This window comes from Pseudorca crassidens, chromosome 2 (genome assembly GCF_039906515.1).
Source record: "Pseudorca crassidens isolate mPseCra1 chromosome 2, mPseCra1.hap1, whole genome shotgun sequence".
Lineage (NCBI taxonomy): Eukaryota > Metazoa > Chordata > Mammalia > Artiodactyla > Delphinidae > Pseudorca > Pseudorca crassidens.
In genome coordinates, this window is record NC_090297.1 from 35512882 (window position 1) to 35529186 (window position 16305).

Consider the following 16305-nt stretch of genomic DNA (forward strand, 5'->3'; position numbering starts at 1 on the left):
TACTAACAAAAGATTGAGGATCCCAGTGAATGGAGAAAGGCTCTAAATTGTTTCAAAGGTCTTTGTGAGAACAGAGGCACCTGGGGCAATCCCCCAAACAGGATTTGATTACCCATGTAACAGCCTACAAAGGAGGCAGCGCAGAGGTTCATTGTGGAACCTTAGGATTGACCTGAAGCTAGAAGAGTATGTGGAGATCACATTGGTGATTCATCCTCCTTATCATGTAGATGAGATGCGCGGTGTGAGGTGACTCCAGGGTTACAGAGCCAGCGTGGGGCTGTGTATTAACTGTGCCCGTTTTCAATTAAACAGGCTTTTTCCCGGGCAGTGCTCAAAGCTGTGAGGCTTTTCTCCGCCATAAGATGACCTTGATTTCGCCTTTAATGCTGAAGAAATACGGAATTCCCTTTGACAAGGTGAGCGGATTTCGCACACAGCAGCCCTTGGCTTACGCGGAAACCACCCTTGCTGGCGTGTGTTTCACAGAGGAGCTTTATTCTACTTGATTCTCTGTACCAGGTGTGGGCCAGGGCTAATCTGTATCATCGTTTGATCTCGAAGCATTAAAGGTGGGCTACCCCTTCCTGGTGCCAGAGGAGGGTCAAGCCCCCTTGAACAGTGTCATCTGGAGGAGTCATTAATTATAGTCATGGTGTCTGATGTGTAGAGACTTTGCATGTCACAGAAGACACCAGGTCCCCAGTGGTTTTGTGACCCAGCCCTGGCCACTGAGCTCAGTTGTAGCAGAGCTGGAGCGCAACTTCCCAGGTCTCAAGACGCCTGCCGTTTGCTGCAGCTGCTTCCCGTCTGCTTTTGTTCAGGTGACTCAGGAAGCTGGAGAATTTATGATCACTTTCCCTTACGGGTACCATGCCGGCTTTAACCATGGCTTCAACTGTGCTGAGTCCACTAATTTTGCTACCCGGCGGTGGATCGAGTATGGCAAACAAGCTGTGCTGGTAAGTCCGCTGGGTTTCCTTCACAGTAACCGTGTCTAAAAATGACTGGTTGAGCCAGCCAACCTTCTTAGATACACCGGCTGGTGATTAGAACATTTCTTTGAGCTGCTGGAATTCAGAAGCAGAGTGGCGGGGAATGTGCTAAAGTGCCAGCATCTTGTGTTCACAAAGAATTTTAAAAGATCTGTTCCGATTTGAGTCGTATAAAATGAGGTTTCCGTGCTTGAGTCCATTGAGCATTAAAACTACACCTACACACTGTGCTAATGCTTTCTTTAGCCACTCTGGGATTTCTCTGTTGAGGAGAAATCTTAAGGGCTTCGTTTTACATTAGGGAAGCAGCAGGGCTGGACGTTTGGCTGGGAGTAGACTCGCTCCTGTGGTCCTGGCTTGGATAGACAGCAGAGGGAAGGTGGACGTTGACCATCCAGGGTCTAACGCTGAGCCTCATCTCTAACCGTTCTCCATGCGCCCTAGTTAGCGCCCAGGTTGACTCGCCCCAGTGCCATGTGTCCTCCACCCTTTTTTCCCTGCTTCCTTTCATGTGTGAAGGCTCTGCAAGGATGTTATGCCCTCAGCCTGTAAACCCAAACATTTCAGCCTTAAACTGTCTTGTGTCTTTTCCCATTCGGAGGGAGGAGATGGGAGGAGGGGCTCGGGGGAGGAGCAGGGCAAGTGTCTCACCTGGAGCTCCTCTGGCACCTTGCCACAGTGCTCCTGCAGAAAGGACATGGTGAAGATCTCCATGGACGTGTTTGTGAGGAAGTTCCAGCCAGAAAGGTACAAACTCTGGAAAGCTGGGAAGGACAGCACCGTCATTGACCACACTCTGCCCACGCCAGAAGCGGCCGAGTTTCTCAAGGAGAGTGAACTGGCCCCGAGAGCCCGGAAGGAGGAGGAGTGCCCGGAGGAGGATGACATGGAGGGGGTCGAGGATGGAGAGGAGGGTGACCTGAAGAGGAGGTAACCCTGCAGCCCTCGGGCCCAGCTGCCTGAGGGAGGCGTGTCTGGCAGTTCCCGTAGCCTGCCGAGAGGCTGCTTCTGAGTGGGGTGTTTGAGCACAGCTGAGGGAATGTTTTTTCTTGGTACAGGCCCCAGAATCCTCAATGAGGTGTTCAGGCCCTTCCTCGTGGCTGCCACCCAAGGGTGGTAGCACCGCTACATGGGCCGTAGTCTGCTGGAGCAAGGCTCACATGCGTGCGAGGGCATGGCTCCCTCTGAGCCAGAGAAGCCAGTTTTCTCACTGCCATTTGAGGGCTTTTTAAAAAATTAATTTATTTATTTATTAATTTATTATTATTTTTTTATTTTTGACTGCGTTGGGTCTTTGTTGCTGTGCATGGGCTTTCTCTAGTTGTGGCGAGCGGGGGCTACTCTTCGTTGCGGTGCGCAGGCTTCTCATCGCAGTGGCTTCTCTTGTGGAGCATGGGCTCTAGGTGTGCGGGCTTCAGTAGTTGTGGCTCGCCGGCTCTAGAGTACGGGCTCAGTAGTTGTGGCACGCGGGCTCAGTAGTTGTGGCTTGCGGGGCTCTAGAGCGCAGGCTGGGTAGTTGTGGCGCACGGGCTTACTTGCTCCGCGGTATGTGGGATCTTCCCGGACCGGGGCACGAACCCATGTCCCCTGCATTGGTAGGTGGATTCTTAACCACTGCGCCACCAGGGAAGTCCCCATTTGAGGGCTTTTTGAAAAGGAGACAGTAGTGAAGGAAATGAGACTCACAAGGGCAGGGGCCAGGGTCCTCGGTGTCTGAGCCAGAGGATCTGTCCTCAGGAGAGTTTCTCTTGGGCTGTGTGGGGAAGAAAGGAGGAACATTTACCGGGGACCTGCTGTACACCAGGCGCTCTGCCAGGTGCTCAGCACACCTCTTCTTAAGCCTCACGTCAAACCTGTGAAGGGGGTGGTGACATCCCTGTTTGCATTTGATGGAACAGGCTCAGGGAGGTGAGGTCCCCAGTCTCAAGTGGCACCGAAGTGTGAAGCAGGCTCTGGCTGTTGAGTTGGGTTGCGTGGGGAGGTGTTTGTGTAAGCGGATGTATACTGGGGCTCTTAAAAAGTTTGCCCTCCTCCTTGCAGCCTGGCCAAGCACCGTATCGGGACGAAGAGGCACCGAGTTTGTCTTGAAATCCCACAGGAGGTGAGTCAGAGCGAGCTCTTCCCCAGGGAGGAGCTGGGCTCTGGACAGTACGATATGGCGGAGTGCCAGGCTGCCCTTGCTCCTGTGAGGCCCACCCACAGCTCCGTGCGCCAAGTTGAGGACAGTCTCACCTTCCCAGGTGAGTTGGTTATGGTATTTTTCCCCACAGCCCTAATCATTCTTTTCTGTGTTGGACGCCACATCAGTGCGGGGTCACAGATGTGACAAAGGGGAGGCGGGTCTGTGAGCAGATGGTGTGATTGGAGTGTGGGAAGCGCTTTGGTTGGGGTCACCCAGGGCGGCTGAGGAACATGGGGGAAAGGCCCCCGCCCCCGCTCTGCCTGGTGAAGTGCCCGTGAATTAACTCTTGCAGAGTAAGCAGCGATTTTCCAGGCAGACAGACTGGGGGAACATAGAAGGGGCTTTCCGGATAGGAGGAGCAGGGCCCAGGCCCGGAGACGTGCACAAGCATGAGCTGCTTGGGGAGCTGGCAGTGATTTCCTGTGATTTGAACAAGGGGTGGGAAGGGTGGGAGACAGGTGTGTCACAGGAGCGACCTGAGAAATGGGATGAGACGACGTGGGGACTGCCAGCCGCCTGAGCGTTTGCTCATTGGGAGGCTTGAGAGGCCGTTTGTATTTTAGGAGAGGACAGACAGTGTGGTCCGGTACAGTGTTTGAAAGCATTCACTAGGACAGTTGTTGAGGACAGATGTGTTAGGAAGGGGCTTGTATCAGTCTCGGGTCAGGTTTGGAGGATCTCTGCGTTGACAGGACCTTGGAGTGTCTGCTGAGAGCCAGTCAGCACTATGGACTTGGACCCTGGGGCCCTGCTGCCTTCTGTTGAGCCGTCTTTCTAGCCCGGCTTCTCTGGGTCTCTGCTGAGCTGCAGGAGACTTCTGAGGAAGTGACAGCTGCTACTTAACTGAGTGTCTGCTGTGTGCAAGGCTGTGCTCCCACCTTACACGCAGCAATCTTATTTAAGAACCCTGGAGAGAGGTGGTACCGTCCTTAAGTTACAGAGGATGAAACTGGAGGCCCAGAGAGGCTAAGCAGCTCGCCTCAGATCACACAGGGACCCTGTCGGTGGTGGAGTCAGAGTTCAGAGCCAGGCCTCACTTGCTGCCCATGTTCCTTGGTCTTGTCACTCTGCCTTTTTTTTTTTTTTGCGGTACACGGACCTCTCACTGTTATGGCCTCTCCCGTTGCGGAGCACAGGCTCCGGACGCGCAGGCTCAGCGGCCACGGCTCGTGGGCCCAGCCGCTCCACTGCGTGTGGGATCTTCCCGGACTGGGGCACGAACCCGTGTCGCCTGCATCGGCAGGCGGACTCTCAACCACTGCGCCACCAGGGAAGCCCCACTCTGCCTTTCTTGAAGTTCAGAAGCACAAGAGAAAGTGGGCTCCGTCCATTGTGTCTGTGTGTTTCAGATTATTCCGACTCCACGGAAGTCAAATTTGAAGAGCTTAAAAATGTCAAGCTGGAAGAGGAGGAGGAGGAGGAGGAGGAGGATCAGGACCAGGAAGCGGCCGCCTTGGACCTTTCTGTGAATCCAGTTTCTTTTGGGGGTCGCCTCGTCTTCTCAGGCTCCAAAAAGAAGTCATCTTCCAGCCTGGGCTCTGGTTCTTCACGGGATTCTATTTCTTCTGATTCAGAAACCAGTGAGCCTCTGTCCTGCCGAGCCCCAGGGCAAACGGGAGTCCTCACTGTGCACAGCTACGCCAAAGGGGACGACAGGGTCACCGCAGGAGAGTCATGCACGAGGAAGAAAGGGGGCGCCACCAGGAGCATCAACGAGCGGGAGCTGGCCGAGGTGTGGGCGCTGGGTGGGGTGGGGGGCAGGGGGCCTCCTGTGTTGGGGAGGGAGGTGGTTCTGAGGCTGGGCTGCCGCAGAGTCCCAGATGGCAGGAGAGACCCTCAGGATGGACCACCAGTCTGCAGTTGTGTCAAGCAAAAGCCAGGTGGCAGTGGGTCACCTCAGCTTGTTCTTTGCTCGGAGTTCCTTTCTCTTATCTCTGGGACGGTTGTTCCAAAGAATTGCCTCGCAGCCTCCGTGGCTGCCCTTGGTGGATCTTCAGCTGAGTTGGGTGCATCCTCTGCCCCTCCTGGCCTTAGGGGCCAGGGTTAGAGTGGCAGTGGTTGTAGGGTTTGAGGTTTGGGGTGAGGTGGCCTTTCTTAGCCTGGACTCCCCTGGGAGTTCTCCCTCTACTCCCCTCTTCATTCTTCCCCTCCTAGTATAACACTGCTAACGCAGCATCGTTTTGGAGGCCAGGATGAACTCCAGAGCTGTAACCGTGGACATGTCTGTTCAGGCTTCCTCTCAGGCCACGCAGTTGTCAAAAGCTCTGTCTTTTGTTTGTTCTGTGTAGAAAGGCGTTTGGTGGGTCTGAGTGGGATACAGCAGGGCCACGTTGGGTGCAGCCGACTCAGTCCTGCCCTGAGTGACCTGCTCTCTCCCCAGCCTCGCAGCCTATGGGTAAGTTGCAGCCCAGGCTGGGGGTGGAGTGGGGTCACTGGCAGGTAGTAGAAGTCAGCACAGACTTCCCCGTTCCCTTCCCTTCACCTTTGAAAAATTTATCGTCTAAAAGTTTTTATTAGGAAACATTTTAAAAGTATATGCAGATAGAATACTGTCATGAGCTCCACTTGTGCCCTTGTTATTTCTTCACATTAACAATTGGCTTGTTGGCTTTATCTTTTCTTTGGCTGAAATACTGACACTTAAAATCCTCTAGTTTTTCCAGCGGTGCCTTTCTGTGGTTGGTTTTTCCCCTCGTCTTGAACACCCGATGTCGTTTTTCTTTCTGCCTTTGAATCTCGGGCTCAGTTTCTGTAGACCCCCTTTCTCCATGTGAAGGTCCCCCTTCCCTCTCACACGGCGTGTGGGTATCCACCGTACACCACCGTGCAGCCTTCTCGTTGCCTCTGATCGCCGCTCCCTCCGCCGTCCTGTGGCTGCTTCCACAGGAGAGGGCTCTTCCGCTTGGAAAGCAGAACCCCTTAGGTTCCCTGTGGCCGCATCCCAGCCATCCTTCCCAAAGCTCTGTGCCCTCTTGGGCATCCTGCTGTCTCTGCAGGCCACGCTGTCCTTCTCTTGCCCTGTCCTCCTGACTTGCTTTCCTCCAGCTGCATTCACAACCACAGAAGCCGCTAACAATAGCAAGGACTTACTAGATACTTGAATGCGTTGTTCAGACCACATGTTACTGCTGAAGCAATCTTACCACAGTCAGGTTTTTTGTGGCTTTTTTTTTTTTGGTGGTGGGGGCAATACATGAATAACAGACATCTTTTTTCCTCCCCAATTAGGAACCAGTTAAGTTATGGATACAGGAGGCGGGCACATGGCACTCAGAATGCCACTTCGTTTTTTTTTTTTTTTTTTTAATTAATTTATTTATTTTTGGCTGTGTTGGGTCTTCGTTTCTGTGCGAGGGCTTTCTCTAGTTGCGGTGAGCGGGGGCCACTCTTCATCGCGGTGCGCGGGCCTCTTGCTGTCGCGGCCTCTCTTGTTGCGGAGCACAGGCTCCAGACGCGCAGGCTCAGTAGCTGTGGCGCACGGGCTTAGTTGCTCCGCGGCATGTGGGATCTTCCCAGACCAGGGCTCGAACCCGTGTCCCCTGCATTGGCAGGCAGATTCTCAACCACTGCGCCACCAGGGAAGCCCAGAATGCCACTTTGTTACCGGTTAAAATGGTTGAAGAGAGTGGCTTCTAACCTGTGGCCGAATGGCCCTGCCACTCATTTTACCCTCAATTACAGATGACCCACCTAGTCACAGGTGGCCCTGGACGACTCAGGCCCCTCTCACAGCGGCAGAGAGTTTCCCACTCACCTTCTGTGTGTTGTGCACACAGGAATGCACTCCCTCTGCAGAAGGCAGATGCCAGGAAATGAAAGCCAGGACTCCTCCCGCGGAAATAGGCTGGGAGAGGAGGCTTCTCTCTGACACGCCTCTCTCGTGCAACCCCTGCTCCAGAACCGTAGCGTGTCTTCCTGGTTCTTGTTTGTTTGTGTGTGGACCTCTCAGCTGCAGCCTGATGGTAATAACTTCTCCGCTCGGTCACCTGCCATCTCTCCCACCTCTCCCCTTGACGTGCTGGCGTCCTCTTCGCTTTACTCTGTAATGGTTTGTACGTCTGCTCTGGGCTAGGACTGTGCCTTCAAGGAGCTCATAGTCTAGGCAAATAGATGCGAGCAGGGAATTCTAGTACCTGGTGATGAGCATTGTAGCACAAGTGGAAGAGTTAGCAGCTCGGCCTGGGGTTGGGGTGAGGAGGCAGAGAGACAGCAGGGGAAGGAGCTTAGCGGGAGCATGCTGGGAGGATGGGATGAAATTGGAGCGGAAATCTCGGGGAGGAGAGGGTTCTGTTTGGTGCTGGGGGCTCATGCCAGGGTCAGAGCAGGTCGGGGGTCCACAGTGGTTTTGTTGGTCTCAGGCATATGGGATGAGAAGGCCTTGGGAGGAGCGGGTGGACTGTGTCAGGAGCCGGGTCCTGGAGTTCTGAGGCTCTTTGACTTGAGAGTCGGGGTCGGGGGCAGTGGAAGTTTCCCTGCCATGTGTTTTTGGAGATTGAAGATTTCTATAACACATTTTTTAATACACAAAGATGCATTGAAGATTTCTATAACACATTTTTTAATACACAAAGATGCCTATGGTATAATACAATGAACCACAAATACTGATCGTCTAGGTCTAACAGTTGTCAGTATTTTGCCACATTTGCTTCATCTGTCCTTTTTTTTTCTTCTTCTTCTTTGTGGCTGTGCAACTTGTGGGATCTTAGTTCCCTGACCAGGGATTGAACCTCTGGCGCAGTGAAAGCGCCGAGTCCTACCCACTGGACTGCCAGGGAAGTCCCCATCTGTCCTTATTTTATTTGCTGAAGTATTTTATAGCAAATGCGGATGTCATGTGATTTCTTCCCTACTTCAGTGTGTATCTCTAAAAAATATGGGTGTTTTCTTAATCACCATGCCGTTTTATACCTAACAAAATTACAGAAATTCTCTAGCGTCATCTAATACCCAGTTCACAATCAAATTTCCCCAGTAGTCTAAACAAAATTTATTTTACAGCAGGTTTGTTTGAATCAAGATTTAATTAATCTTACATCTTATGTCTGTTCATTATGTCTCTTAAGTCTGCCTTAATCTAGAGCAGTGCCCCTCTGTCCACCTGCCACTGACTCACTCAAAGAAACTGTCAGTTCTTTTGCCCAGTGAAGCGTTTTTTAAGCTTTGCATTGATGTCTTGGAAGATCATTTTGGAAGGAGTATAAAGGTTTTTGGGGGAAGAAGGAGGCAAAATTAGAAACAGCAGAGGTTCCCTTGAAGATGAAATTATAGATGATTTTCACTTCCTGCATTTATAAATTGTCTGAATACTTTTTATGAATACGTGTTACTTTTATAATCAAATACTGCTCCTTCAGGACAGGAGGAAAAATGGTTTGCAAGAGGGAAATCAGTTGGGAACCTGTACCTTTAGTCTGAGAGGTGGTGAGGACCCGAGCCGTGAGGTGCTGGCAGGGGTGGATGGAGGGGGCTGGGGTAATGACTGCTTGGAAGGTGGGAGCGCGGGGCCGGGGGCTGGTGTGGGGTGAGTGGGAGGACAGTGCAGGGGTGACCTGGAATTCTGGCTCGTGTTACTTACCGGATGGACAGGGGTGTATCGGTGGAGGATGGAGGTGGCAGGAAAAGGGAAGGGGGTTATTTGCGTGTGACTCAGGTGTGAGGTCAGCCTGGGGCATGCTGAGTGCGACCTGCTTGTGAGGTAGGCATTGGAGACGTGCATACACGCACCTTAGGTGGGTAGTTTTGGGAGTCACCTTCACCTGGAGGGTGTCGGTGGGTGTGGGAGAGTTCGCCCGTGGGGCATGTGGAACATGAAGAACAGTTTTCACAGTGCGGGTGTTGGCAGAGGGCCCGGGAAGGAGAAGGACAAGCAGAAGAGAGCAGCCAGAGGTTCAGGAGCTAGGAGAGGGTCGTGTGTGCAGAGCCGGGGAGGAGAGGGTGGAAGATGGTGGCAGCTGGCCGAGTGGGCCTGTGTTAAAGAGGGGCGATGGGACATAATGAGGGCGGGAGAGGTGGGGAGCTCTGACAGGAGGGGTCTCTAGCAGAGGCGGGCACAGGAGAGGATGGCTGCAGGTGGGTTTTTTATGGTGGTAAAATATACATGACATAAAATACCACTCTAGCCCTTTTTTAGTGTACAGCTCAGGGGCCTTAAGTGCCTTCGTATTTTGTGCAGCCATCAGCAGGCTGCAGGTAGTTTTGAGGTGGGAAGAGGCACTTGTCTGTCCTGGAACAGTCCGGTGCTCATTGGGGCCCAGCTCCTTTTCAAAAGCCAGTATTCCTGGAAACCTCTCGTTGCTTCTCAGCTGCGTCCCTTTCTCCTTCCAGTCCCTCCAGCACTTCGCTCCTTGTCCAAGACGCTGTCTTGGTCTGGGTGCGGTTGTCACAGGCGGTGAAGGTGCACTTCTAGGAGCCAGGTACTGGGCCACATCCAGCCTCGCCTCTTGAGGCGCTGGCGTGGTCCCCGGGGCCTGGCCCAGGAGCCTCTGTAAACGTGGGTGGGCCGAATGGAAGTTTAGCTCCAGTAAGAAGCTGACTTGAGGGTTGATTGATTGGGTGGGATGGCAGACTGACAGTCAAGGCTTGGGCAGAAGCTGAGGCACTCTGCGTGTCCCTGGAGAGGTCTAATAGCATTGTGTCTATATCTGGAAACAGTTGGGTTTTGAAGAACACCCTTGTGGGCCCCCTCCTCTCACTTTGAGCGTCCCACAAGGTGTAATTCGGGCCATCTGCTCTTCAGTTAGCGTGCTGCCGTCTTGTGTCAGGGGCCATGGTAAAAGGGCCCCTGGTGACTGACTGCTGAAGCACCACCGCCTGAGTCTTCACAGCAACGTGTCTGCTGCGGAAGTTCTTGTTAGTTCAGGCTGCTTTGAAAAAGTGAGTTCCCTAAAGAAGGAGAGAGAACACTTGGTTCTTTGTACAGAACAAGCCCCGTCAAGAACATTGACCTTGACCTGGCAACCCACGTGTCGGGGGTAACAGAGAACTCGAGAGAGCCTGGAGCTCCAGCTCTCTTGCCGGCAGCGGCCTGGGAGACCTTGCATGCCATCCCACCCCATCCTCACAAAGAGCTCTGAGGGGCAGTGCTCTTTGCCCCGTTTTATTACTGGGTTGCCACTTGCTCGGGCTCACCTGGCTCAATGGTTGAACGAGGATTTGAACCCAGCTCTTTCTGTTAAATCCTGTGGGAAGTTAGAAATTGGAGTACGTTGCAGGGAAAGGCAGCACTGTGAGGAACTGGAGGAGGAGTATTTAGCCAGAAGAGGGGAAAAAGTGGGAGGATGTTCAAATATTTGAGTAGATCTGACCGCTTTGGTCAGAGGCAGAGTGATGGTAGCAGAAAGGGCAGACTTAGACCCTGGCTGGGTTGTAAGCCCCTTACGGTTAGAAATCCCATATCACCATGTCTGCGTTGCTGCAGCACCAGGCATGGTACGCTGGGCATATCTGCTGGGCTCGCAGGAAGCCCTTTGGTTAAACAGATGTGGACAGAGGCGGCCTCCTCCTTTCCCGAAGCCAAGTTCTGGGGTTCTTGGTCCTGACCCCTCTACCTCCTCCAGTGCTTGCCTGTGAAATGATTCGTCTCCACCTCCTACCCCATATTCATTTTCTGTTGCTGCTTTAACAAGTTACACAAACTTCACAGATTTACCATCTTCTTGTTCTTCAGTTCACAAGTCTGAAATAGGCCTCATGGTGCTAAAGGCAAGATGTCTTCAGGGCTCTGTACCTTTCTGTGGGGAGTCCATTTCCTTGCCCTTTCCAGCGTCCTTGGGGGCACCCGTATTCCTTGGCCATGGCCCTTGCCTTCCACCTTTAAAGGCAGCAACATCTGGCCAAGTCTTGCTCATGTCACCTCACTTTGACAGTGACTCTTCTGCTTCCTTCTTCCATTATTAAGCGCTGTTTGAATACATTGGGCCCATCCAGATAATCCAGGATGATGGTCACCCGATTAGCAGCCTTAACAGTTCTTTGTCATGTTAACCTAACGTATTCACAGGGATTATTAGGACTCTGCATCTTTGGGGGACAAACTTCTTCAGCCATAAAACCATACTCACAAAGCCCCTATCTTAAAATACAATTGGAGGAAATTTCCTTCTCAAGCTACCATCTCATTCCTTTCCTGGTCTTCGCAAAAATAGTCTGTGTGGTGTGTACTCACTCCCTAGTTCCTTATTGTGTGTCTACTGGAACTTATCTCTGAAAAAGTCCTGGCACCTCCCAGTTGCTGAGTCCCTTGGCCACTGCCTGCTCAGCTCTTCTGTAGTGTTTGGACTGTGGGTTTCCCACTTGAGGGCCCCTTTCCCCCAGCATCTCCTCTTTCTTCTTACTCCTGTCCTGGAAGGCTTGGTCTTCAGTCAATTTATCTTCCACTGATCATCTCATCCATTGCATGATTTAAATTCCGAGCCCGTTGTTGAGGATTCCCAAATCCACAGCTCTTGCTCTGACCTTTCTGAACTCCCAGGCTGAATTTCTTCGTGCCCCCTGGGTATTATATCCAGATGAAGGACCCCCAGGTAGGTGTTGTGTGTACCATACGCAGCACATTTAACTTGGCTAACTTGGCTTGTTACCACTCCCCCCTCATCCACAGGAGCCCTCTTAGTCTCTCTCACCTTGGAGACCCAGGCTGGAAATCCCCACCTTCATTGGTTCCTTTATTCTCATGCCTTTACTTCCTGGTCTCTGCCACATCTCACATTTAGGCCTGTTACCTAGGTGGTCTTCGTAGTAGGGGATGCAAGAAGATTACGGGGATGCAGGAATCAAATAATGGAACTTTATTTTTATCTTAATCCTTTTACAGTCTATTTTTGTTTTAAAGTGTTTTGTTTTAAAGTACATTAGTGTATGTAATTCATCAGTAAGTATACGTGTGTTGGGGTGCATATCCCTACATTTTTTATTTTCCTGGTAACACTGTCAGATAAATTTGGTATTTCCAGTTTGTTTTAGACAAAGAACCCCTTCTTTAAGTGACCTCTTATTCATTTAAAAAATGTAGATCAAAAGCAGGGCTGTTGTGGTTGGAACGGAGCCCTGCCTGTTCACTCTGATGGAGGCTTTCTCAGGCCTCTTGATGTGCATTTTGGAAACTGCTGCTTTAGGCTGTTGGTGTAGTTCAGGGCTGATTAAAGTCTGTGCTTGTGTTAGCCTTTCGTGGACCTCCTTGGTAGGAGACCCCTACCATCCTCACTCCTCCACCACATGGCACGCTGCCGTGAGCATCGTCACTCACGTAAGCAGGGAGCACATCCTAGCGGTACCATCTCTTCACACCTTCCTTCCCTGGGCAGACCTTCCAACTCAGTAGGGTCTCGGTAAATATCTGTTGAATGAATAGGCAAATAGACCCTCAATTTATGTTTAGAAGAGCGGGCTCTGTGATTTGCTCAGCATTTGGTTTTTCTTGACATTCCAAGTGTGGGCCTTAAGTCCTGGGGTTCTGTGTAGTTGCACGTGGAGTCTGCAGGCCCAGTGTCCCTTCTCCAAGGTGGCATCGCAGTGCTGACACTTCTCTGCAGCACTCTAAGGCATTGGTTTTGGTCACGGTTGCAAAGTGGCCCTCTTCCAGGCCTCATTTCTTTGCTCAGTGGGTTTTGCTATAACCCGTGTCTCCTAATGTCAGCATAACCAAGTGTTAAATATGTTGGTTAGAAGGAAGCTCTGATGTGGTATTACTGGTTCAGTCCTGTACACCTTAAACCTAATTACATTTGCTCTGACATTATGTAAATGCAGTGTTAAATCAACCTTTCCTTCTGCAGTGGGCCAGAGTTTCAGAGGCACTCTGTGTCCTGGCCGACGTTCTTCCCTGGAGAAGAGGATCAAAGAGTATCAGCTAGAGCTGAGGTCCTGACAGTGCCTGAGGAGACGTGGCCTACTTTCTTTTTAATGGGTCCGCTCTTCTTCACCCCTTTGAATGAGGGGTGCTCTGGCCTTTCAAACCTGTTTGGCCCAGCTGCCTGATACTTTGTAACGGGTGCTACTGGCCTCCTGGTCCAAGGAAAGGGGCCTCTGGGGCTCTCAGACGTGGACACATGTCAGTGAGCTGAAGGAAGGGACTCTCCTTTAGAGCTGGAGTAGGTTTATTTTTGGTACATTTGTTTCAGCCTGCTTCTGAGAAGGCCGGGACCCACACTGACTAGGCACAAATTTTGCCCTAAACGGTTTATATAATCCTGGTTTACACTGGTTTGCATGACACTGTCGTTTTGGCTTTTTCTAAGTCGGGTGTTTTCCATGTCGGGTTTTACATTTCTCTGTGTCTCTCTGCCCCGCTCTTTCCCTTGGTTTTTTTTTTTTTTTTCCCCTTGATTTTTATTGTAAGACTAACTTCTGCTGTATCCCGAAGTGGAGGCAAGACCAACTTGATTCCTTCTTGTGGTTTGTCCAGGTTGCGGATGAATACATGTTTTCTCTGGAGGAGAGTAAGAAGTCCAAGGGCCGTCGTCAGCCCTTAAGCAAGCTCCCCCGCCACCACCCGCTCGTGTTGCAGGATTGCGTCAGCGATGATGGTAAGTGTTGTTTTCACTCTTCACCAGAGGAAAGCCGCTCTCACTGCATCAGGACCTCCTCCGACAGGACCTCAGGGGGCCAAGCTGAGGGCCAGGGCTGGGCCTGTGGCTTAGCTCTTCTCCCAGATACTCCATAAAGAGGGTAGGATTTCAGGTTATGGGATTTAGAATCAGGTTTCATTATACGTTTGAGTGTCTTGGAATGTGCCTAATACGGGATAATTGGATGCAAGTTCTTCCCTCTTTGAGGAGGTCCAAGGCTGATTTTTCAGGATAGCAAGTTCTGTAACTGATGCCAAGCCCTGTGCTGAATGTGTGGTGACAAATATAACTGAGATGTGCCCATGCCCTCAGGAAGCTCACAGGGTAATGCACTGATCTAAAGGGAGGAGATGTTAATCCAGGCAGACTGGGCAGTGCCAGTAACCATGGCAAAGACAAGCAGGAAGTTATACTCAGAGGAACCAGCTTTCTGCGGCTGGCGTTACAGGGCCAGGCCAGGGTGGGATGGGCAGAGGAGGAGGAGTGAGGTGGTCGTGAGCCAGAGAGCTTTGCCCATGGGCGTTCCGAGCCCTGCAAGTGTTTTAAGCAGAGCGGTGATGCAGTTGGATTTGCATTAGAAAGATTGTTCCTAGACTTCCCTGGTGGTGCAGTGGTAAAGAATCCACCTGCCAATGCAGGGGACACGGGTTCGAGCCCTGGTCTGGGAAGATCCCACATGCCGCGGAGCAGCTAAGCCCGTGCGCCACAACTACTGAGCCTGTGCTCTAGAGCCCGCGAGCCGCAACTACTGAAGCCTGTGTGCCACAACTACTGAAGCCTGCGTGCCACAACTACTGAAGCCTGCGTGCCACAACTACTGAAGCCTGCGTACCACAACTACTGAAGCCCGTGCACCTAGAGCCCATGCTCTGCAATAAGAGAAGCCACCGCAATGAGAAGCCCACGCACCGCAACGAAGAGTAGCCCCAGCTCACCGCAACTAGAGAAAACCCACGCACAGCAATGAAGACCCAACATAGCCAAAAATAAATAATAAATAAATTAATTAATTAAAAAAAAAGATTTTTCCTAGGGATTGCATCTTAGGAGCAGAGGGCTTTTGTCATGGCCTCTGTGAGATATGAGGGTCTGAACTAGGACAGTGGAAGTAGGGGTGGGGGAGGGGAAGTGGTGAACCTGTTGGGAGGATAAAGTCCACTGGATTTGGCAACCTGACGTGGAGCTGTGAGGGTGGTAGGAAGAGGAAGCCTGAGCTGAGTGCCTCCCTGGGTTCTAGCGTTGCTTGGGGTGTGTGGAGGTGGTATTTGTTATCTCTATAAATGCGGCTGCTAGGGAAGAGGGCACAGAGGCAGGGGTTAGGAAAACTGAGGAAGAGGAGCCTGTGAAGGAGACAGAGGGGAGTAGGCAGGGATGCAGAGGAGAACTGGAGCTCAGGGAGTGATCGCCATCAGCGCAGTGTGGTCTCCTGTGCTGCCCGCAGCCCACAGACCCCGTAAGATCCGCCAGTGACCAGGCCCCTTTTTACTGCTGCCTGATGCCCAGCCTCCTCCTACCCTGTCCTGTCCTTGCCTGCGCCCATGGAAAGCCCAGAGTCTCATCAGCCCTTCCTCTGCTCCACAAACCTCACGTTCCCTTTCTGATCTGATGTCGATGCCCTTCTCTGCTGTTTTCCTTGGTAGAAAGATCATGATAAGCTTGGTGGGAAAGCCTCTTCAGACCTTGTAGCCAGAAGCAGGCAGACTTCCATGCAGAGTCTTAGAAGCCCTCTGGGGTCTTCCTCTAGCCCCTGTGGGGGTCTCAGGTCCTCTGGGTCGCAGCAGCCTAGCTTCTTGATTTCTCCCCAATGCGCTAAAGCAATGTAGACTGTGGAAAACTGGGGAAGCGGAAAAAGTTACAAAGAGGACAGCAAGATTACCCCACAGAGATGACTACTGTGAACACTTTAATGTGTTAATCTTCCTGACTGTCCTTGTCAGATGTTAAATTATGTCCATGTATGTCTTTGTATAATAACGTGAGATCATAATATACCTCCCTCAAACTTTTTATGATTAAAAAATTTCAAACGTGGAAAAGTTGAAACAGTAAGAATACTGTGTCGCTTCCAGTATTCAACAGCTGTTGCCATTTTGCCATAATCACTTGTCTCTCCCTGTGCGTTGCTTATGTACGAACAAGTACATGCATATTTGCTGTATCGTTTGAAAGTCAGCTGTAGGCGTCAAGTCACTTCACTTAAAGTGCACCGATAGGCATCTCCTAAGGAGGATTGTCTCCTATATAAAATCCACTGTCATGACACCTTGGAAAGTGAGCAGTAACTTCATAATGTCCTCTGATTCTCAGTCCATATTCGTCTTTCCCTGCTCATTCTAAAAATGTGTTTTTATAGCTTTTCCCCTTTAAACCAGTATGAACCGAACTAGGGTCACGCACTGCATTTGAAAGTTTCTTTAGTCTCTTAGTCTCACACACCCCTCTCTCCACTGAAAACATTTTTTCTCAGTTGAGGCATAACATATTCAGTGCAGTACATATGCCTTAACTGTATAGCTCAATGAAGTTTTATCTATGTAAACTGTAAAATTTTGATTCCTGC

The 16305-nt window shown here is 51.3% G+C and overlaps 1 protein-coding gene across 6 annotated transcripts in view; it reads left to right on the forward strand.

The window, feature by feature from the left end:
- The window catches only part of KDM4A (lysine demethylase 4A), a 43882-nt gene that overhangs the window by 11660 nt on the left and 15917 nt on the right, over nucleotides 1-16305 (forward strand). For 4 of the 6 annotated variants that reach the window (XM_067725830.1, XM_067725831.1, XM_067725829.1 and 1 more), the window contains 6 exons: nucleotides 316-419; nucleotides 825-962; nucleotides 1675-1925; nucleotides 3036-3235; nucleotides 4527-4909; nucleotides 13583-13703. In XM_067725830.1, the coding sequence (XP_067581931.1) occupies nucleotides 316-419; nucleotides 825-962; nucleotides 1675-1925; nucleotides 3036-3235; nucleotides 4527-4909; nucleotides 13583-13703 (1197 nt within the window). Of the gene's footprint in view, nucleotides 1-315; nucleotides 420-824; nucleotides 963-1296; nucleotides 1643-1674; nucleotides 1926-3035; nucleotides 3236-4526; nucleotides 4910-13582; nucleotides 13704-16305 lie in introns of those variants that run through there. The other 2 variants (XM_067725834.1, XM_067725833.1) reach the window with 2 other exon arrangements.